A 22295-nucleotide genomic window follows, 5' to 3' on the forward strand; every position below is an offset into this window, starting at 1 on the left:
GGTAACCATAACCACAGCAACAATTACCACCCCATTCACTTATTCATAAATCATCTAATGAGCGCTTACTAACTTCTAGGCATTACGTTAGGTGCCAGGACTACAAAAGTAAATGAGATCCCTGTATTCTGGGAACTCCCATTACTGGGGAAAACAGAGGTCTAAACGCCTAAGTTACAATATCATGTGGTAACAGAAATATAAAGGTTAGGGAATAAAGAGGACAGTGGTTAACTGCCTGGGAAAAAAGGAAAAAATTACTCAAGAAATTGCCAATTGAACTGGAGTTTAAATTATCACCAGAAGATTTTTAGGTAAAGAGAGAGCATTCCAGCCAATGGGAACATCACCAAGAAGATTATAAAGTCATGATTTGTTGGGTGTACTTTTGCTAAGTAGTGAGAGATGAAACTAAAATATAGGTGGAAGCCAAGTTGTTCCAGGTCATTTTATTTATTTATTTATTTATTTATTTATTTATTTATTTATTTATTTGACAGAGAAGAGAGCACAAGCAGGGGGAGTGGCAAACAGAGGGATAGGGAGAAGCAGGTTCCCACTTGAGTGGAGAACCTATTCCATCCTAGAATCCTAAGATTATGACCTGAGCCAAAGGCAGACACTTAATCAACTGAGCCACCCAGGCACACCCCAGATCATTTTAAAGACAGAAGTGATATGTGTTGCCACTTCAAATAAAATAATTTTTATTTCTTCCTTTTGATTCAGGACATCAGTCTCTGAGAGTATATTAAAACAGTCTATACAATTTCATTCATAATATTAGCAAATGTTTTAGCTAAGCAATCCGATGTTGGACAGAAGTGTTGAAAGTAAGATCTCCCAAGAACACTAAGGTGGTTTAACCTAAGAAAGTAAACCAATGTGATACACCACATTAATAACACAAAGAGAGCAGCACCTGGGTGGCTCAGTGGTTGAGTGTCTGCCTTTGGCTCAGGTTGTAGTCCCAGGGTCCTGGAATCGAGTCCCCCATCAGGCTCCCCATGAGGAGGCTGCTTCTCCCTCTACCTATGTCTCTGCCTCTCTGTGTGTGTCTCGAATGAATGAATGAATGAATGAATGAATGAATAAAACCTTTAAGAAATAACATGAAGAGGAAAAACCTGAACAATTATGTCAACTGATGGAGAAAAGGCATTGGCAAAATCCAACACTCACTCATGATTTATAAAAAATAGAAACACTCAACAAACTAGGGTTCGAAGGGATGTCCTCAATATAGTAAATAGTATTTATGAAAAACCCTCTGCTAATATCATTCTTCACAGTGAAAGACTGAAAGCTTTGCCTTTAAGGGGGGGAACAGACAAGGATACTCACTTTCACTACTTTTCTTTAATATTGGACTAGAAACTTCAGAGCAATTAGGTAAGAAAAATAAAAGCCATCTCAATTGGAAAGGAAAAAGTTAAACTATCTCCATGTCTATTCACAGATGACATAATCTTGTTGTCAGAAAATCCTAAGAATACACACACAAAAACCCAATTAGAGCTAATAAACGAATTTAGAGAAGTTGCAAAATACAGTAAATCAGTTGCATTTTTAAAAAGATTTTATTGATTTATTTGTGAGAGACCCAGAAAGAGAGAGAAAGAGAGACAGGGGCAGAGACATAGGCAGAGGGAGAAGCAGACCCCCACAAGGAGACTGAGGTGGGACTTTACCCTGGACCCCGGATCACCCCCTGAGCTGAAGGCAGACGCTCAACCGCTGAGTCACAAAGGCGTCCCTGACATGTTGTTTTTAACTTGCTTTAACTTCAGAGAACAAACTGATAGTTACCAGAGGGGAGGTGGGTGGGGTATGGGTAAAAACAGGGGATTAAGAGTACACTTATCTTGACAAGCACTGAGTAATGTACAGAATTGCTGAATTACTATATTGTAAACCTGAAACTTATATAACACTGTATGTTAACTATACTGGAATTAAAATTTTTAAGTAATAAAATAAAATTTTCTGTTCTGAAGAAAGAAAGTGGTCTGTAGCCTAACAGCAGTAACAGAACCTGGGAACTTGTTAGAAAGGCAGACTCTCCGGCAGCCCCGGGGGTGCTCAGGGGTCTAGTGCCGCCTTCAGCCCAGGGCGTGATCCTAGAGTCCGGGGATCCAGTGCAGGGATGGAGTGCTGGGATCAAGTCCCACATTGGACTCCCTGCATGGAGCCTGCTTCTCCCTCTGCCTGTGTCTCTGCCTATTCTGTCTGTCTGTCTGTCTGTCTCTCATGAATAAATAAATAAAACCTTCAATAAAAATAAAAGAATCACAGGGTTAACCAACTGAGCCACCCAGGCACCCTCTGCCATTTTCCTTTTTTTTATATATATTTATTTTTTATTGGTGTTCAATTTGCCAACATATAGAATAACACCCAGTGCTCATCCCATCAAGTGCCCCCCTCAGTGCCCGTCACCCCCACCCCCCGCCCACCTCCCCTTCCACCACCCCTAGTTCGTTTCCAAGAGTTAGGAGTCTCTCATGTTCTGTCTCCCTTTCTGATATTTCCCACTCGTTTTTTCTCCTTTCCCCTTTATTCCCTTTCACTATTTTTTATAGTCCCCAAATGAATGAGACCATATAATGTTTGTCCTTCTCCGATTGACTCATTTCACTCAGCATAATACTCTCCAGTTCCATCCACGTCGAAGCAAATCGTGGGTGTTTGTCGTTCCTAATGGCTGAGGAATATTCCATTGTATACATAAACCACATCTTTATCCATTCATCTTTCGATGGACACCGAGGCTCCTTCCACAGTTTGGCTATTGTGGACATTGCTGCTAGAAACATCGGGGTGCAGGTGTCCCGGCGTTTCATTGCATCTGTATCTTTGGGGAAAATCCCCAGCAGTGCAATTGCTGGGTCGTAGGGCAGATCTATTTTTAACTCTTTGAGGAACCTCCACACAGTTTTCCAGAGTGGCTGTAGCAGTTCACATTCCCACCAACAGTGCAGGAGGGTTCCCCTCTCTCCACATCCTCTCCAACATTTGTGGTTTCCTGCCTTGTTAATTTTCCCCATTCTCACCCCTCTGTCATCTTTCAATTGCATATGGGAATAATATTTATCAGAAGCATTCAGCCTGGCATTCAAAGCCCTCTACAATGTCATCTCTACCAATTTTCTAAAATTTTCTCTCATTGGGCTCCCTATTCTACGCTCCATCCTCATAGGTGTCCTCTCTACACACATCCAACACTCTTCAACTTCCCATGCTTTTTCTCAATCCATTCCCTACAACAGGAAAGTCTTCACTACTCTCTTCCATCCACACTATCCACCTTCAAAGCCCTACCCTTCCTCTGAAGCATAATTCAAACCCGAGCGTTCCAGAGGCATTTTATAGATCTCCCTGCTTCAAAACACTCCACCTCCAACGTCTGCAGCAATATTTATACTTCTGTTAACTCATCACGTTCTCTTTCCTTGGATTATATATACAGACCCATTTGATCATCTCCCCCAGTTCACCTCGAGCTCCTAAAAGGTGGGAGATGGTGTTTTATTTTTCTTCAATGTCTAGTATGCTACCACATATAATAGGTGCTCGAGGTTTTTGAAACAAACTGAAAGGAACAGGATCGAGCATGACTTGTACTTATCGAAAAGACATGCATAGGAACGATCTCAACTCCCCTCTTTCCCCAGCCAGTTCCTCTCATGGCCCAAGATGTGGGAGTTGCCATGGCTTCGGGGGCAGAGACAGGGAGCAGTGAATTTCAAGGGAGGGTTGCATTACATACCTTGGAGTCTGTCTTGGTTGCCACCTGCTTCCTGCTCTGTTTCCCAGAAAAGAATATCCAAAGTCCCCATGCAAGGAAACCAAATAATAGTAGAAGGCTGACATACGGTGGAGGCGGCATGGCCAGCCCCCAAATCAGTGCCATTATTCAACCCAATGCTCCTCTCAACCCAATGCTCCTCTCAGCTCCTCTCCCTCAAGGCTGTGTGTGACCCCATATGACGTCACAATGGAAATTTCAAGGTAAACCTGACAGGGCCCAGCCAATGTCCGAGCTGCTGGCCTCTCTCCTCTGAGCCATACCCATCTGCTGCCCTTTTCTGCACCTGCTCACGGGTTCTGTCCTGACAATCAATGCTCAAGGAAGCCTCCTTTACAATTCTACTAGGATTTGGCTGGACAACTTGTCATAAAGTAGAGAATGTGGAGTCAAATTTCAAAGGCTCCAAGTCACCTCTCTTGCACTATAGCATCTTCTCTGGAACCAGTCATTCCTTAGAGGTTCAGGTATGGTGTCATATGTTCCCAAATCACAAATTAGAATACAGAGTCAAATACATTTAAGAAAGCTTGGATATCTTAAGTAAACACTCTCAGAAAAATGTGATACATATAATTTCCTACTCCAAGGCTTAACCCATTTCTTAGTTGCTATAGCACTGAAACAGAGAAGAGATGTCACGTAGGGAAATTAAATAATCTCAGAGGATCACTCTACTCCAGAATCCAGGGTCTCATTTTCTAGAACATTTATTATATCATTACACCCAGAGCTACCTGGATTTTCTATGCTAATTCACTGTAAACAAAATTTACAAGGAATCGGCCTATGCTATAATAAAGATAAATAAAACTGGCCCGGGTATTTTTTCTTATGCCAATGTTAATCTGGAAAATCAATTCAATTAAATAACTGTTGAATAGCAGGCACTGTTTTTGAAAAAGGCAATTATGGTTCTCACTTTATACAATTTTCAGTCTATTGGTGCAGTCAAAGTAATATTCTCAGAAAGCCCATCAACAAGGAAATGGCTAAATAACATATGGTATGTCCAAATTATGAAATACTTTACAGTCACTATAAAGATAATTATAAAGAGCCATACTTGTCAGGCTGAGCACACATTATGTGGCAATACTACTATATGCCAGCCTGGAGAGCTAAGGTTAGGGCCGGAGGTACAGTTTTGGTTCTTAGAATACATTTGCACGGTTTGACAAGGACTTTTTAAAAAAAGATTTTATTTTTTTAAAGATTTTATTCATTTATTCATAGAGACACACACAGAGAGAGAGAGAGAGAGAGAGGCAGAGACACAGGCAGACGGAGAAGCAGGCTCCATGCAGGAAGCTCGACGCGGGACTCGATTCCGCGTCTCCAGGACCACGCCCTGGACCGAAGGCGGCGCTAAACCGCTGAGCCACCCGGGCTCCCCAAAGATTTTATTTATTAATTTATTTATTTGAGAAAGAGAGAGATCAAAAGCGGTGGAGGGGGGAGTGGCAGAGGGAGAGGGAAAAGCAGGCTCCTCACTAAGCAGGGAGCCCAATGCAGGGCTCTATCCCAGAACCCCAGGATCATGACCTGAGCCAAAGGTAGACACTGAAGCCACCCAGGCACCCCACTTTTTTCTATGCGTATATAAAAATATATATTCTTAGTGTCTTGAATATTTACTCACCATTATGTTTGAGCCATCTATGCTCTTTGGTACACCTAGGATTCATTTTTATTATTTCATTACACTGCATAACTACTGCATAACTTATTTTCCAATTACGATATTGACGGACATTTGGCTTGTTTTCCATGTCTGGCTATTATAAACAGTGCTGTTAAACACATCCTTGCCCATGTATCTTGCTGGATATATATTCCTAGTTCTTTCCGGTAGCGGTTCTCAAGCTTTAATATACACCAAAATCACCAGGAGGGTTTGTTAAAACACAGACTGCTGGGCTCTCCCCCTAGTATTGCTGATTGAGTAAGTTTGGAGTGGATCTTAGGAATTTGGCATTTTTAAGGAGTTTCCAGGTGCTGCTGATGCTGCTGTTGGACCAAGGACCGCACATTAAGAATCCCTGATCTAGGGCAGCCCCTGTGGCTCAGCGGTTTAGCGCCGCCTACAGCCCAGGGCGTGATCCTTGGAGACCCGGGATCGGTGAATGGCATTTCTTCCTGCCTCTTTTTCACACCAACGTGTGGTATTGTCAGGCTGTTTCATTTTAGCCAATCGGGTATATGTGGTAACGGTATTCCATTGCTTCACTTAAATTTCTCTGGTTACTAATAATTACTAACTTGTGAACACACTTTCATGAGTTAATTGGGCATTTTGTTTTTAAACATAATACTGTATTCTAGCTGCTAATATTTTGTTTAGGATTTTTGTTACCTATTTTCATGAGTGAGGCCATCCTATAATTTTTCTCTCTTGTTCTGTCTTTGTCAGGCTTTTGGTATGAGGGTTGTGCTAGACTCCTGAGTTGGGGAATGTTGTTTTGTCTTTTTCTGTAATGCCCTGAAAAAGTTTGCATCAGACTGGAACTACTTGATCCTTCAACATTTGCTATAATTTGTCGGCAAAGCCATACAGGCCTGGAGGTTTCTTTGAGTGAAGTTGTTTTTTTTTTTTTTAAGATTTATTTATTTATTCATTCAGAGAGAGCAAGAGAGAGGCAGAGACACAGGCAGAGGGAGAAGCAGGCTCCACGCAGGGAGCCCGACGTGGGACTCGATCCCGGTCTCCAGGATCACATCCCGGGCTGCAGGCGGCGCCAAACCGCTGCGCCACCGGGGCTGCCCTTTGAGTGAAGATTTTTGACTAAAGATTTCATTTCCTTGCAGGTTACAATGCTATTGAGAATGTGTAAATTTTTTGAATCATCTTTGGTGTGTTATATTTTTTAGTGATTTTTCTTTTTTTTAAGATTTGTTTATTTATAAAGACACACACAGAGAGAGAGAGGCAGAGCGACATAGGCAGAGGGAGAAGCAGGCTCCCTGCAAGAAGCCTGATGCAGAACTCCATCCCAGATCCCAGGATCAGGACCTGAGCACAAGGCAGAAGCTCAACCACTCACTGATCCACCCAGGCGTCCCTCTAGTAAGCTTTCTATTTAATCGACACTTTCAAATGTATTGACATAAAGTTATTCAAGCACAGTTCTGTCTCCTTGGTTTTATGATATTGGTTATTTGTGTCTTCTTGCTGAAGATATGTCAGTCTTAATTCTTTCAAAGGACCAATTTTCTGTATGTTTTCTTTCTACTTCAAGAATTTCTCTCTTTGTCTTTATTATTGCCTTACTTCTACTTTCGTTTTTGCCCCAGTTTTATTGGGACAGTTCTACTTCCTTTGGATTTATCTTGCTGTTTCGTTCCCCTAATTTCTTGAGATAAATGCCTAGATCATTCACTTTTAATCCCTTTTCCCTAACATATGCATTTGAGAGTATAAATTTTCTCCTAAGTACTACTTTAGCTTCATTCCACAAGTTATGATATGTAAAAATTTTATCATTCTCTTTCAACTGTTTTCTAATTTCCGTGATGATTTCTCCTTTAATCCATGGGTTATTTGGTAGTTCATTTTAAGTTTCTAAGCACAGGGGGATTTTCTAGTTATCTAACAAAGTTGCACTGTGGCCAGAATGTAGACTTTAATTTCACTCCCTTGAAATATTCTAAGACTTTATTCCCACACCATGGTCAGTTAAAAAAATTATTTGCTTAAAAATACAATGTATTCGGCAGGTGTTAAAAATAGTCTCTTCAAGGACACCTCAGTCGGTTAAGCACTGGAATCTTGATTTCTGCTCAGGTCAAGATCTCAGGGTCCTGGGATGGAGGGCCACATCGTGCTCCACCCTCAGCAGGGAGTCTACTTGGGATTCTCTCTCTCTCTCTCTCTCCCTCTGCCCTCCCCTTGCACTCTCTCTCTCTCAAATAAACAAATCTTTAAAAGAAGTTTCTCCAGAGTTTTCCTTTGGTGGCGGGGGTGGGGGGAGCGTCTCTATGACCATTTGGTCAATTCTGTTCATCTCAGTGTTTTCAAGTCTATATTATTCCTTAACTTTTGTCTGCTTTTTTCCCACTAGTTACTAAGACAAGTATGTAAAATCTTTCATAATGATCGTGGGTGTATTTCCCCTTTGAACACGGAGGTGTTTTGCTTTATGTATTTTTAAGTGTTATTTAAAAACATTATTTATTCCTGGTGAATTAAATCTTGTATCACTATGAAGACCCTCTTTAACAATACTTTTAGCCTTTACTTCTTTTGTCTGATACTAATATTGCTATAGCAATATTCTCTTGACTGATACTTGCATAGTGTATCTTTTCCCTTTCTTTTACTTACAACTTTTCTATATCTTTTTGTTTTAATGTTGGATAAACAAAATCTAAATATATGCAATGTGCAAGAGACACATCTAAAACAAACAGATTTTATTGGAGCACTGATAGAGTAGGCAGTTAGGTAGACAGAAGCTGGAGGCAAGGATGGTGATAAATGGTTACACATTAGAAGCCTGAAGGGGGCACAGCATCTTGAAGTTGTGGCTTCCAGGACCCCTTGGCTAATAGGCCAAGAGCCCCAGATGCAGGACGGGCCACTCTCCTCTCCCACCTCTGCTCCAGGGTAACCCCCAGACTCATTATAATGCATTCACGTTGTGTTTTAGCCCTACCCCCAATCCCAAGAGGGAAGGTTGCCCTGACGGTTCTGGGACAAACTTTGTAAAGTCAGAAACTAACCTCTCCCAACCTGTGGAAGGAGTCCCACAAAGGATTGGAAGCCTCCATTAGAGACCACCCCATACACACACACACATAAAAAGAAATGACTCCTGTAACCTCGGGGCAGTTGCCACCACTGAGCCGGCCCACTCTCCCACCTTGAGGGTTTACTTCCTTAACAAACTGCTTTGTTCTTCCTACTTTCTTCTGTCTTCGTTTTTTAATTTTTTTTAAGTTTTTATTTTTTTAAAATTAAAAAAAAATTTTTTTTAATTTAAATTCAAGTTAGTTAATATATAGTGTATTATTCATTTCAGGGTGGAGTTTAGTGATTCATCAGTTGCATACAACACCGAGCACTCATTACATCACAGGCCCATCACCCAGTTACCCACCTCCTTCCCAACTGTCTTTATTAGAGTATGGATCCTCGTGGAAATTGTTCATAGGAAACCCAACAACTGAGACCTCCATTCATACAACACAGACTCTCCCACCCTGAACATCATGTATTCCATTTGCAGTTCCATTACATGTTCCATTATATTTAATGTCATCACTAAAGCATGAGATTCAAAATTACCCTTTTACTTGGCACTTTCTGTTTCACCCTGTTTTATATTTCGTTTTTTTTTCTCATTTCTTGCCTTTTTGTTAGATAACTAGGTATTTTTAATGAATTACTCAATTTTTTCCCTTTATTCATTGGAAGATAAACTCTGGTCTTGTTCTTTTAGTGCAAGGATTGACAAATTATGGCCTGTGGGTCAAACCTAACCTGATGCCTGTTTTTTGGTAAATAACAATGTATTCCAGCACAGCCACACTCATTTTGCACATTGTCTATGTCTACTTTGATGCTATGACAGTAGGTAGTTAGAGCAAACACCACAGGGGGTCTGCAATGACTAAAATATTTACTATCTAGCCCTTTACAGATAATTTGCAACCCCATTTTTAGTGGGTATCCTTTGAAATGCAATGTATATATATACATTTTTTCTTAACATACCAAATTCTTAAAACCTCCTCTTTATGGATGATAAATCAAGTCCCTCAAAATCTTTTTTTGTTTTTAAGATTTATAATTCATGAGAGACCCAGAGAAAGAGAGGCAGAGACATAGAGGGAGAAGCAGGCTCCCAACAGGGAGCCTGATGCAGGACTCGATCCCAGAACCCAAGGATCATGACCTGAGCCCAAGGCAGATGCTCAACCACTGAGTCACCCAGGTGTCCCCCTCGGAATATTTTAATTATATTTTCCCCTTCCCGCATAGACATTATTGTACTCAGGAATTTTATTTTCTTAATAAACTCTGTTTTGGAATCATTTTAGATTCACAGAAAAGTTGCAAAGATAGCGGTGAGTCCATGTATGCCCTTCACTCAGCTTCACCTAACGTTACTGTAGAACGTTGGTACATTTGTTAAATCTATGTGATAACATTGGTACATTTACTTTTAACTAAATGCCAAACTTCATTCAGATTTCACCAATTTTCCCACTTACATCCTTTTTTTTGCCTAGGATCCAATCGAGGGTCCATGTTGGATTTAGTTGTCATGCCTCCTTAATCCCCTTGGTCTATGACAGTTTCTCAGTCTTTCCTTGTTTTCTCTGACCGTGACAGTTTTGAGGAGTACTGGCAGGTTCTTAAATTTAGGTTTCTGTTTTCTGTATGCTTAGACTGAGGTTCTGTGTTTTGGGGGAAAAAAACCACAGAGGCGACATGCCCCTCTCATTACATCACATCAGGCAGTACATGAGATCAGCTGGGTGTTGCTAATCTTCATGACCTGGCTAAGGTTGTGCTGGCCAAGTTTCTCCTGCATGGAGCTCTCTTTTTTCTCTTTCTATTCTAAGTGCTTTGGCAGCAAGCCCCTAAGTGGAGCCTACATTGTGGCTGGAAGGAGTGAGAGGTGGAGTGGGGTATATCTACACAATGTTGTTGTTGTTTTTTTAAAGATTTTCTTTATTTATTCATGAGAAACAGAGAGAGAGAGAGACAGAGAGAGAGGGGCAGAGACACAGGCAGAGGGAGAAGCAGGCTCCATGCTAGAAGCCCCATGTGGGACTCGATCCTGGGTCTCCAGGACCACTCCCGGAGCTGAAGGCGGCGCTAAACCGCTGAGCCACCTGGGCTGCCCTATCTACACAATGTTATTTGGAATTCTTGTATAGAGAAAATTTGTCTCCTCTTATTTGTTCAATTCTTTTGTTATAGCAGTACAAACTCATGCATACTTATTTTGTACTTTGTGTTTTAGTCCAATACAACATTATTTCTTTTGTTGCTCAAATTGTTCCAACTTTGGCCTTTGGGAGCTCTCTCGGGTTGGCTCCTTTTTCCTTTCAATATGACCCAATCCTTTTGTTTTTATGGATGCTTTTTACTTTCTGGCCTTACAAGATGCTCCTGGCTCCCCTGCCTGTCTCTTTCTCCCATGACAGAGCAATGTAGTCACTAGTTTACAGGTAAGCCCCAATCTTCTCTCTTCCAGGAAAGAAATATTTTACACTGCCTAGATTCAGTGCCTGAGATTGACCCACCTGTCCAAATTATAGCTGAATTGGGATCAGATATTAGACATTTGCTGTGTTCCATCCCTGGAGCCACATTGGGGCCCCTTAATCACCGGCCTTACTGTTCCACGTGCCTGGCCCCAGCCTATCTACTATTCAAGACCAACTACGTTACGAAAAGAACAGTTATTTGGAGGAGAGATCGTGGGCTCCAGTTTTTAATATAGTAAGTTTGAAATATATGCAATATCCAAATATCTTCCACCCTTACCTCTTACTTGTCTTCAAGCAATTGAGTATAGCAGGAAATTGTTGACTTCGTCTTCCACAATCCAATCTTCTGGGACAATCCCAGTCTTCTGGGACAAATCCTTCCATCATTTCAGCAGAATTACTGCCTTGTGTTGTTGATAACAGATTACACCTTTCTTATCTCAGAAGTTTACTTTCTCCAAAATAATGGTAAATGTTGTCATCCTACCATTTGTCTCTGCATAATTCTAAAAAATCTTTGAATCTCTTTAGCTCTGCCTAGAGGTCAGATTCTATTGACAATGACCTGACTCTCTGATATTGGAACCACAACAGTGTCCGAACATTTCCAAGTTTTCTTTGGATGTTCCATCACCCTACCTCAACCTCCTTTCTTCCAAAATTTTCCTTGACTCTTGGCCTACCTTATAATATCCCCCCAAATAATTCTGGCAGCTCTCCGTACCTAGCTTGCTGTTCGAATCCACTTCAACTCTCTCTGTCTTGTGTTGGAATTGTTCCTATGTTCTCATGAATTCCTGGGGGTGGGCATCAGACCATAGCCATCTTATCTCCTCCATATGCTTGACTGTCTCCAGCACCTACTCCACCTAGTTCGTTACACCTGAACATCTTACACAACTGTCCAGCAGTTGAATCAACTTGATAGCATTGCACCATTCAAGTACATGGCAAAAAACCAAACCAAACCTAACCAAACCAAAACAACCTCTGGACTTCTACAGTCCTCCTGCATCCATCCTTGGGGAAATATGACCCTGAACCATATCCATTCCACATGTGGAAGTGGGGCTACTGCACATGCTGGCATCATTGACAGGATCAAGGGGGTACTTTTCCCTCTCCAGTACTAGAAAGCTGGGTATCTCTTCTACCCTGACCCAGCTGTGATGCCAAGAAGAGAGAGGAATTTACCCAAAGAAAACACAAGCAGGAGAGTTCAGGGTAAAAAGAAGCAGAGAGCTTTTGCAGGAAGACCCTTTCTTCACTGTACACATTTTGAGCCATAGAGTTAGGAAGAGGCGTTTTGGAGGATGAAAAACAAAGGGATGACACTGAGAAGTCAGGGGAGTAGTGGCTGAGGAAAGTGGCACTGCTTAAGGATCTAAGGTCCAATGTAAATGTACAGCAGGAAAAGAGAGCTCAGATAGAGGCTGGAGGCACACAGACATTTAGAGAGCACTTACAGCTGCCTTTGAGAAGTGGGTTACTCGGGATCCCTGGGTGGCTCAGTGATTTAGCCGCTGCCTTCCGCCTACGACAAGATCCTGGAGTCCTGGGATCAAATCCCACATCAGACTCCCTGCATGGAGTCCGCTTCTGCCTCTCTCTCTGTGTCTCTAACTAATGAAGAAAATTAAAAAAAAAAAAAGTTGGCTACTCTATGCTTATAAAACTAAAATCTGTTTGGCTTCTTGGAAGCCACTCTAGTGCCTCAAGTTTCCAGAGAGCTTCAGAGGTTTTACATGTGTGTACTTCTCGGGCACAAGGGGGAGCCAACTCTCTATTCTCAGAATCGTATATCCTAGGCACCAAACAGCTGGCATGGGTCTGGGATGAGCAAGGTTTGCCTTTGATATATCAAAACAGGTGACAGCTGATGTCTAAAATGGACAGAATACGGCTTTATTTCTTTTAGATTTTATTTATTTCTTCAAGAGAGAGGAGAGAGAGAGCATGAGCAAGAGTGGGGGAGAGCAGAGGAAGAGGGAGAAGCCGACTCCTCACTGAGCAGGGAGCCTGACCCAGGGCTCGATCCAGGACCCCAGGATCATGACCTGAGCTGAAGGCAGACACTTAAAACTGACTCAGCCACCCAGGCACCCCCAGACAGGACACATAAAACTGACTCAGCCACCCAGGCACCCCCAGACAGGGGCTTCTGAGTGTTTGTCATGTCTCACCACCAAAGGCTCTTCAGCACCCCAGAGTTCCTTATGTTCCCCTTACACACTTGGGCAGGGTCTAACCTGTGGATGTAGTTTTCATTCTAGTGATAAGGAACCTGTCCTGCCTAATTGGGATTCTTTTTCTGGGTGTCCTATGTGGGGGACACAAGTTTTTCCCTCTTCCTCTGGAATTATCTATGTTCCCCGCTCTCCTTCTTTGTGTGATTCTGTGCAGGTGCGCACACACATGAACCTAGGTATTGGAGATGAGGATACAGAGAGGTTGGAATAAGGTCTGGATCAGTGGCCAGTGAAATGGGCTTGGTGGGGACAGAGGGAGGAGTAAAGAAACAAACCGGTTGTTGGGACCAACCATGCCACTCATCTTCTCCCACCTCTAATTTATTGATTCTGATCTACTGAGTGAGGAAGGTTAACTTTCCAAAACAAGGCATTTCACTTTATTTCTGAAGTCAGAACATGCCAGTAACAGTGGAGACCGCTAAGAACTTCCCCAAGATAGAGAGGCTCTTTCTCCCCATCCTGGGCTGCAGGTAGCACGGGGACTGGGCCTCTCCTCCCACCACACGTGCTGCTAGTCCAATGGGCCTCCGAGGGCTTCACCGCCCAGAAACACCAGTTCACACCAGTTCACAGCAGGGCAGGCTCTAGTGCTTCCAAGGGGTCCGTGCTGCGCTTGCGCCCTGGCCCGGTGAGGGCGCTCCTGACAGCCTCACAGACTGACGGAGCTGCAGCCAGGTGCGCCTGCGCCTCAAGGATGGAACACTGGAACAGGAGGCTCAGCAGGGCTATGGGGATATCACCTGTGGGGAAGAGGTCGGGACACCTGAAGCCCGAGAGAGTGAGGCCATGGGGAAGGAACCCTGGAAGACCCAGAGTGTAGCGTGTGGGAGGGAGTCAGAAGCCACTAGGTTGGACGCTAGGATAGAAGAGAGTTACCAACACCAGAAATTGTAGTGAGGTGGGTTAAGAACAGAGAGAAGCCTTCACCCGGACCCGAAAACTCCTATTCATCTTTAAGACCCAGTTCGAAGGCCCCCTTCCCCCTTTCCTGACTCCCCTCCTAAGCAGAACTGAAGGCCCCATTTCTGCACCCCTCTGACGCCATTCGCACGTCTGTGCCTCCTGTCACAATCACGTCTCCCTCAGGAACAGGGAGCTTCTTGGCAGAATGTCACTGAGCCTTGTAAACCCAGTACCAAGCAGAATTTCTCCTACATACAAAGGACTCGCTAAATGTTTGCTGAATGACAAGCTGCCGGCAGGATACCTGTTCCTTCTCGTGTGCGGTCTGGATGTGGACGGAGATCGGAGAAGCCCGAATATCATCCGACAGTGGCTGGGGGAAGTGGATCACCTGGAGGAGGGTCTCGATGCACCGAGCCTTGGGCTGTCCAGAGAACCGCTGTGGAAGAAGTGGGAAGGTCAGTGCTGGGCTAGGAAGCCAGGGGGAGTGGAGAATGGAGTCGAGGAGGAGAAAGAAGTGGGAGATGGGACAGGTGCATGGGATCCTGAAGACTGGCCATGGAGGCTGTAGAGAATTGGTCCCTATAGGTGATCCCAAACTCACAGTCCCCAGGTGTGAAGAAAAAGGGTTAGTGGTGGGCTTTGATTGGCTAGGTTAAACTGAAGGACTTTTTAAAGATTTTATGTATTTATTCATGAGAGATACAGAGAGAAAAGCAGAGACATAGGCAGAGGGAGAAGCAGGCTCCGTGCAGGAAGCCTGATGTGGGACTCGATCCTGGGACCCTGGGATCACGCCCTGAGCCAAAGGCAGATGCTCAACCACTGAGCCACCCAAGCGTCCCAAACTGGAGGATTAAGAGCAAATTGGTCATACTTTCAGCCAAATCGCCAGCAGCCCCTCCTGGTTTCTTCCTTAACCCCATCCATCTTTTACACCTCTGCCAAGACTGCTCACCTGCCAAAGCTGATCCTGTTTTGTCACCACCCTTTCCCTCTGCTAGCTCAGCACTGCCCAACAGAAATATAATGTGAGCCACATATGTAATTTAAGATTTTCTAAGTGCTGCATTAAAAAAGAAACAGGTGAGGGCTGCCTAGGTGGCTCAGTTGGTTGGGCATCTGCATCCAGCTCATGTCCTGGGATCCAGTCCTGCATCAGGCTCACCACTCAGTGGGGTCTGCCTCTCCCTCTCCATCTGCCTCTGCCTCTTCTGCCAGCTCATGCTCTCTCTCTCTCTCTCTCTCTCAAATAAATAACAAAATCTTTAAAAAGAGAGAGAGAGAGAAAGAGGGGGAATTAAAAAGAAACAGAGGGCAGCCCTGGTGGCTTCTGTTTTGCTCTAGTACATTTGAACTGGACGTTCCTTGAAATTCTACTGGACTTCGGCAAGGATCATACAGTTAGACACTTCATTGTTCTTTTTTCAATGTAGGTTTTGTCTCTCCTCCACTAGATGAGCCACTCTGGAATGGCAAAGACTGGATCATACTCTGGATCTATCTCTGATTTCCCCTAAACATACCAACCCCAGGAACTAAAAAAGCATAAAGCACTTTTCTTTTCCTGGTTGGTTGGTTCTACTCATTTGAGAAGGTTGTTTTAGGGATGCGGCGGGTGTTCACTAAATGCTCATTGATTGACTGATTCCCTTTATGTAGAGTTCTGAGACTTAGCAAATAAAAATACAGCAAAATAGGAATTTCAAATGAATAATGAAAAATATAGGATTAGTATGCCTCAACTCTTGCACCGGACATACTTATACTTAAAAAAAAAAAAAAAAAAATCCTTTCATGACCATCTGTTGTGCTCTCTGCTCAGCAGCCATTCCTCATCCTCCTAGTACCAGCACCTTGATCTTCCTCTGGGGAACTATGGCTCTGCCGTTCTGAGGCCATGCTGTTTGTCTGAGGCTCCCTTCCCACCCTATTCCTCCAGTGCCATCCCATGGCGAGAGCACATGAGCCAGGCCTGGGTAGAGAGCTGCTTTCCCCTGGAGAATAGTGACTGGCTCAGGAATGGCATGTGACCCAAGACAAGCCAGCAAGAGCCCTTCCTGCCAGGCATTCGTGGGAATCACAGGGACAGATAAACTCTCCTTCCACTTGGGTTGCTACCTTGGTGGGATGCTAGGCTGGCACTGCTGGCGGCCAGTTATGCCACCTACTGGAGAAAACCTGCCTGAGAATGAGAGGGACACAGAGGAAAGTAAAGGGCTGACATTCTGGAGCACATTGCTTTGAGTATCTGGATCCAGCTCCCCTGAGACTTCAGTTACATGGGCCGGTCATTTGCCTTGTTTAGCTTAAACCACCATGAATTAGACTTCTGTCACATACTTGTAACTGAAATAATCTTGTCTGATAGTTATAATCTCAGACATTTACCCATGCATGCACATACACTCCCTAGAGTGGAGGATGACTCTGATAGGAGGAAGTGGAGGTGCAGGAGAAAAGTCAGCCCTTAGCCCCACGTGTCCCCTTATCTCTGTGGCAGTCTAGGCATGAGACCAGGCCCAACACAGCCCCACACAGCCCCGACCCATCATGGCCTACCTGCAGCATGGCCAGCGCCCGCCAGAAGAGCTTAGATTGCAGATGCGGAGGTCCAACATGTGGTTTTGGAGGATCTTCCCAAGAAGCACATGGGCCCCTGTGCTCACAGTATTCAGTATCCACTTGGTGCTTAGCTCATGCTGGAACTTCTAAATAGGGCACACATACGGGGGTAACGTAAATTAGAGGAGGGTAGAGCAACAGGGTGAATAGGGCCCTATTGTCTGTCACGTGGGAATCCAGGGATCAAAAAAGAGAGACCCAAATACAGACGTAATTTGTTTCAGCAACCCAGAGTTTAGATATTAGGATAGTCCCAGTCAAACCTGGTGGTGTCCCACATTTATGGTTTTGATCCCTAGGTACACAGATATCTTCTCTGAGTTCTTCCACAGAAGGGTTTTGCGCGTATCAGAACTTTCCTTCTGCTCTCCAGGTACCTGATACGAGCAGTCAAAGTCCTGGGCATCGTTCCATGAAACCAAAGGCCTCTCGGGAGCAGATAGTGTCTTATTCTGCTCCAGAGCCCCAATCTTTTTGATAATGGCTGATACATGGTTACTGATCAATACATGTTTGTTGAGAATTAATTCAATTTAACAATTATAACAACCTAATGAAATAGGATTTTCTATCCTCATTTTTACATATGTGGAAATTAGAGGTTAGAAATAAAGTAACTTGAGGGCCTGGGTGGCTCATCAGTTAAGCATCTGACTCTTGATTTTGGCTCAGGTCATGATCTCAATGTCGTGGGATCTAGCCCTGTGCTGGGCTCCACATTCAGCAGGGAGTCTGCTGGACATTTCTTCTCCTTCTGCCCCTCCTCCCACTGCTGATTCTCCCTCTTTTCTCTCGCTCCCTCTCTCAAATAAATAAACAAATCTTTAAAAAAAGAAAAAAAAGTAAAGTAACTTGAATAAGTTTATATGATAGTGAGATGCAGAATCAGGACCTAAATTCAGGTCTTCTAATTGGTGATGAGGGCGTTTCCTACTTGGCCACAGTCATCTCCTGGGTGAATAAGATAATGTATGTGAAAGCACACTGAAAACTAAAACGCTGCACAAACACATAGTACTGTGAGTATAAACGCCACCTGTCCTTAGCCCTCATCTCTTGCTCTTATAACATCTATTACTGCGCTTTGCATCTATTACTGTAACAGGAGTCCAGACAAGGAATTGAGAGGATTAATTACTGGGTCCTGGCCAGGCAAGGGAACAGGCTACCACTACTTCTGCCTCCTTCTGGCATTCTACAAATAGCAGGTCACACACACCCCTTGCAGAGGGTATACTGAAAATACTTAACAAGGGATTGACAAGGACATGAGTACTGTATAAGTACATTTGCAATGATGGGGATGGAGCTAGAGACTATTATTCTAAGTGAAGTAAATCAATCAGAGAAAGATAAATACCATATGATTTCACTCATGTGGAATTTAAGAAACAAAACAAACAAGCAAAGGGAAAAAAAGAGAGAGAAGAGAGACAAATCAGGAAACAGACTCTTAACTATAGAGAACAAACTGATGGTCACCAGAGGGGAGGTAGGTGGGGGATGGGTTAAACTGGTGATGGGGATGAAGGAGTGCACTTGCTGTGATGAACACAGGGTGTTGTCTGGAAGTGCTGAATCACTATACTGTACACCTGAGATGTATATGACACTAGATTAACTGACAGGAATGAATGAATGAATGAATGAATGAGTTTATTTTTTTAATTTTCTTTTTCATGAGAGACATAAAGAGAGAGGCAGAGATGTAGGCAGAGGGAGAAGCAGGCTCCATGCAGGAAGCCTGATGTGGTCCTTGATTCCGGGACTCCAGGATCATGCCTTGAGCCAAAGGCCAACGCTCAACTGCTGAGCCACCCAGGTGTCCCTACTGACAGGAATTTAAATAAAAACTGAAAAAAAGAAAAAGATATTGTGGCTCATTTGGCTAAAAGAGAAAGACAAAGAGCACGGAAAATCGACCAACCAGAATGAAGCTAGCTAGAATGCAGTACACAGATTGTCCAGTGGGAGAGAGAGCAATCAAATCTGAGTTATATCATTTATGTCACTAACCATTAGATAACCATTCACACCACTATCATTAACACAAAATATTTTAAAAACGGACGCCTGTGTGGCTCAGCACTTGAGCGGCTGCCTTTGCCTCAGGGCATGATCCCTGGGTCCAGGATCAAGTCCTGCATTGGGCTCCCTGTGTGGAGTCTGCTTTTCCCTCTGCCTGTGTCTCTGCCTCTCTCTCTGTTCTCTCATAAATAAATAAGTAGGGAATCCCTGGGTGGCGCAGCGGTTTGGCGCCTGCCTTTGGCCCAGGGCATGATCCTGGAGACCCGGGATTGAATCCCACATCGGGCTCCCGGTGCATGGAGCCTGCTTCTCCCTCTGCCTGTGTCTCTGCGCCTCTCTCTCTCTCTCTGTGACTATCATAAATAAATAAAAATTAATAAATAAATAAATAAGTAAAATCTTAAAAAAAAAACAAAAAACAAAACAATTTTTAAATCATCAATCTCTGCCCTGAAAACCATTCTCAATACTAAGCTTCCTAGGGGCTAATTTTCCTTTCCTTCAAGTTCCAGCTCAAGACACATCTGTTTGTAAACTTAAAAACGTTCTCAAATTTTAAGTCAGTGTTGCCCAACAGCAATATGAAAGCCATACATGCAATTTTTTATCTTCAGGGTGCCTGAGTAGCTCAGGTGGTTAAGGCTCCAACTCTTCTTGATTTCAGCTCAGATCATGATCTTAGGGGTGTGAACCACAGGGTTGAGCCCTTTGTCCGGTTCCACACTCAGTGCAGAGTCTGCTTGAGATACTGTTTCTTCTTCTCCCTCTCTCTCTGCCCCTCCCCTGGCTCACACCTGTTCTCTCTCTAAATAAATACAATCTTTAAAAAACTTTTTTATTTTCTAGTAGCCACATTAAAAAGGGGAATCAGGGCAGCCTGAGTGGCTCAGCGGTTTGGTGCCGCCTTCAGCCCCAGGCGAGGTCCTGGGGACCCCGGGTCGGATCCTGTGTCGGGCTCCCTGCATGGAGCCTGCTTCTCTCTCTACCTGTGCCGCTCCCTCTCTCTCTCAATCTCTCTCTCTCTCTGTGTGTGTCTCTAGTGAATAAATAAATAAAATCTTTAAAAAAGGAGGGGGAGGGGATCAGGTAAAATTATTACATGTAATCAATATGAAAATATTGGGGGATCCCTGGGTGGCTCAGCTGTTTGGCCCCTGCCTTCAGCCCAGGGCGTGATCCTGGAGTCCCGGGATCGAGTCCCACATCGGGCTCCCTGCGTGGAGCCTGCTTCTCCCTCTGCCTGTGTCTCTGCCTCTCTCCCTGTGTCTCTCATGAATGAATAAATAAAATCTTTAAAAAAATAAAAAAATATGAAAATATTACGAATATTTTACATTATTTTTTCACAGTAAGCCTTTCAATCTAGTGTGTATTTTAGGTTTATAGTACAAGTCAGTTTGGACTAGTCATACTTTAAGTGTCCAATAACCACATATGGGTAATGGCTACTATATTGGACAGTGCACGTCTAAGTCCTCAGTGATTACTCCCTTCTCTAAACCCTTACTTTAGCATATTTAGGGTTTCTAGCTTTGTTTTACACTTACGAAGTAATTTCATCATATTTATCCAATCTTCCCAACACTACATTAAGATGATCTTCTTTTTATATTCCTGGTTCCTGAATACCCATCCTCCAAACCGCCTGGCATTATAGAAAACTCCATTTATTCTTCTGGCCAAGGGACAAGCTTTCTCTGATCAGCTATTTCACATTTCAGGGAATTTACATACATAAAGTACAAAAAAAATGAGGCACTATCCTACACTGAACATTCCATGGTTTTTGATTGAATGTAGTTCCAGGGGATCCCTGCGTGGCGCAGCGGTTTGGCGCCTGCCTTTGGCCCAGGGCGCGATCCTGGAGACCCGGGATCGAATCCCACATCGGGCTCCCGGTGCATGGAGCCTGCTTCTCCCTCGGCCTATGTCTCTGCCCCTCTCTCTCTCTCTCTCTCTCTCTCTCTCTGTGACTATCATAAAAAAAAAAAAAAAAAAAAAATTGAATGTAGTTCCAGCCCCTCCAGTGATGATAATCAGGATCAGAGCTCTATATACATACCACTTGTAGTGAATTTACAATATTAGGTTCCGGCAGCAATTTTAATCTCTTACCCATTCCCCAGGTACAGCCCATTTCATCATCTTGACTACTAGTATTTCTCTTCCTTTCGGTGGTGTCCACTTCTTCCTCATCCGAGTCTTCTCCCAACATCTTCTTCTCCAACATCATTTGCTGCTGCTTGCGCAATTCCTTCAGTTGCGTTACGGTCAGCTCGGATTCTGCCTCTCGGTCCTCCTCTGGTCCCTGATGAACCAAGCGAAAGAATTCTTTCAGAGTTCAGGAGTGTGGGAGTCACTTTCAGAAATATGGCAACGGGGACACGTGTCCGCAGAGGAGCCAGATTCCCCCACTTTGTCCTCGGGGACGGGGAGAACCTCCTTCTTCACAGAAAGCGTAAGCAACTCTGGAACCCAGGCCGGTGCACTCCAGAGATTTCCGCATTACGTTGTTCTACTTACCTGAAGAAGAAAGAGCCGGGTGCTGCCTCCAAAGCGAAGAACGTGCCCGACGTGGACGCGACGATAGGTGCGGGGTGGGATGCGGGTTTTGTTAAGAAAAGTGCCGTGGGTGCTTCCCAGATCGTAAAGGTAGAAGCCCGGCCCTTGGCCGTCGCATTCTCCTTCGAGGCCGGCCGCCCTGTGCTGCAGCACGGCGTGGTACCGGGACACCGAAGGGTGCTCCAGGCACACGTCGCAGCTAGACAGCCTCCCGAAGAGGCAGCAACTCGTCCCTTTCAAGCTGCGGGTGCCAAGGATGGTGCCGCCCTTGAGCGTCTCTAGGCTGTAGGGGGCCGAGGCGGGGCCGCCCCACGGCGGCTCCCGGTAAGGGGGAGCCCGGGCCGGGCCGCCAGCTGAAGGAGCCGCTGAGGGGGGCCGCGGCTGCTCCGTCGGTGGACTCCTGGTGTCCCCGCTGTCGGGCTGGACTGGCGGGACGTCGGGCTCCCCGGGGTCGGGCTCTGGCAGCGCCGTGGGCCTTTCCTTCTTTACCTCCTCAGGGTTCGAAGGACTGGTGGCCGGAGCTTTGCCCCGCACGACCGGGGGCACCGGCAGGGTTGGTTTCTTGAAGTCATCACTGCGCTCTTGCGAAGCCAGCGACTCGGACGGAGAGGGACTATCAGCCATCCTCGGGCGGGTGCACGCTCAAAATCTGTTCCTGGGAAACCTACCCCCGCAGTCTCTAAGTTCCTCTCTCCTCTCCCTCTCCGCCTCTCCGCCTCTCCTCTCTCTCTCTCTCTCTCTCTCTCTCTCTCTCTCTCTCTCAGCTCCCAGCGGCTTCTCTGGGCAGCGATGGCGGAGTTGCTCCTTCACCACCCACACACGACGTTACGAAGAGGGCAACATCACGGGAAGGGAAAAACAGTAAAAGGAGACCGAGGGGCTGTGAAAATGGG

At 44.6% G+C, this 22295-nt stretch overlaps 2 protein-coding genes and 1 long non-coding RNA gene across 5 annotated transcripts in view; 1 reads left to right on the forward strand and 2 right to left on the reverse strand.

The window, feature by feature from the left end:
• LOC144324489 (uncharacterized) overlaps positions 1-4229 on the reverse strand; it is a 24307-nt gene extending 20078 nt beyond the window's left edge. Inside the window, exon 1 of one of the 2 annotated variants that reach the window (XM_077915865.1) lies at positions 3770-4229. In XM_077915865.1, coding sequence (XP_077771991.1) covers positions 3770-3913 — 144 coding nt within the window. In that variant the 5' untranslated portion in view covers positions 3914-4229. The remainder of the gene's footprint in view (positions 1-3769) is intronic. The other variant, XM_077915864.1, reaches the window with a different exon arrangement.
• LOC144324531 (uncharacterized) lies at positions 3831-15896 on the forward strand. 2 transcript variants are annotated; one of them, XR_013390002.1, is made up of 4 exons: positions 3831-4275; positions 5045-6875; positions 14448-14645; positions 15624-15896. It is a non-coding gene; the product is annotated as an uncharacterized LOC144324531 (long non-coding RNA). The 2 variants fall into 2 exon arrangements; XR_013390003.1 differs by lacking the exons at positions 14448-14645; positions 15624-15896 and adding an exon at positions 7593-7738.
• Positions 13582-22248, reverse strand: LOC144324516 (kanadaptin-like). The gene is made up of 4 exons (XM_077915967.1): positions 21364-22248; positions 20956-21148; positions 16750-16898; positions 13582-14626 (listed from the first exon to the last, which is right to left on the reverse strand). Exons 1-3 carry the CDS (start codon positions 22024-22026, stop codon positions 16885-16887), a joined length of 870 nt encoding a protein of 289 aa, XP_077772093.1. The 5' UTR covers positions 22027-22248; the 3' UTR covers positions 13582-14626; positions 16750-16884.
• Positions 22249-22295: the final 47 nt, after the last annotated feature.

Source organism: Canis aureus, chromosome 12 (assembly GCF_053574225.1).
Source record: "Canis aureus isolate CA01 chromosome 12, VMU_Caureus_v.1.0, whole genome shotgun sequence".
Lineage (NCBI taxonomy): Eukaryota > Metazoa > Chordata > Mammalia > Carnivora > Canidae > Canis > Canis aureus.

Excerpts from the sequence above, each read along its gene's own strand:
- LOC144324516 (XM_077915967.1), bottom strand. The coding sequence starts at position 22,026 with ATGGCTGATAGTCCCTCTCCGTCCGAGTCGCTGGCTTCGCAAGAGCGC. Across the intron at positions 21,149-21,363 it reads CCCGGCTCTTTCTTCTTCAG|GGACCAGAGGAGGACCGAGA; the intron begins GTAAGTAGAACA and ends TTGGTTCATCAG.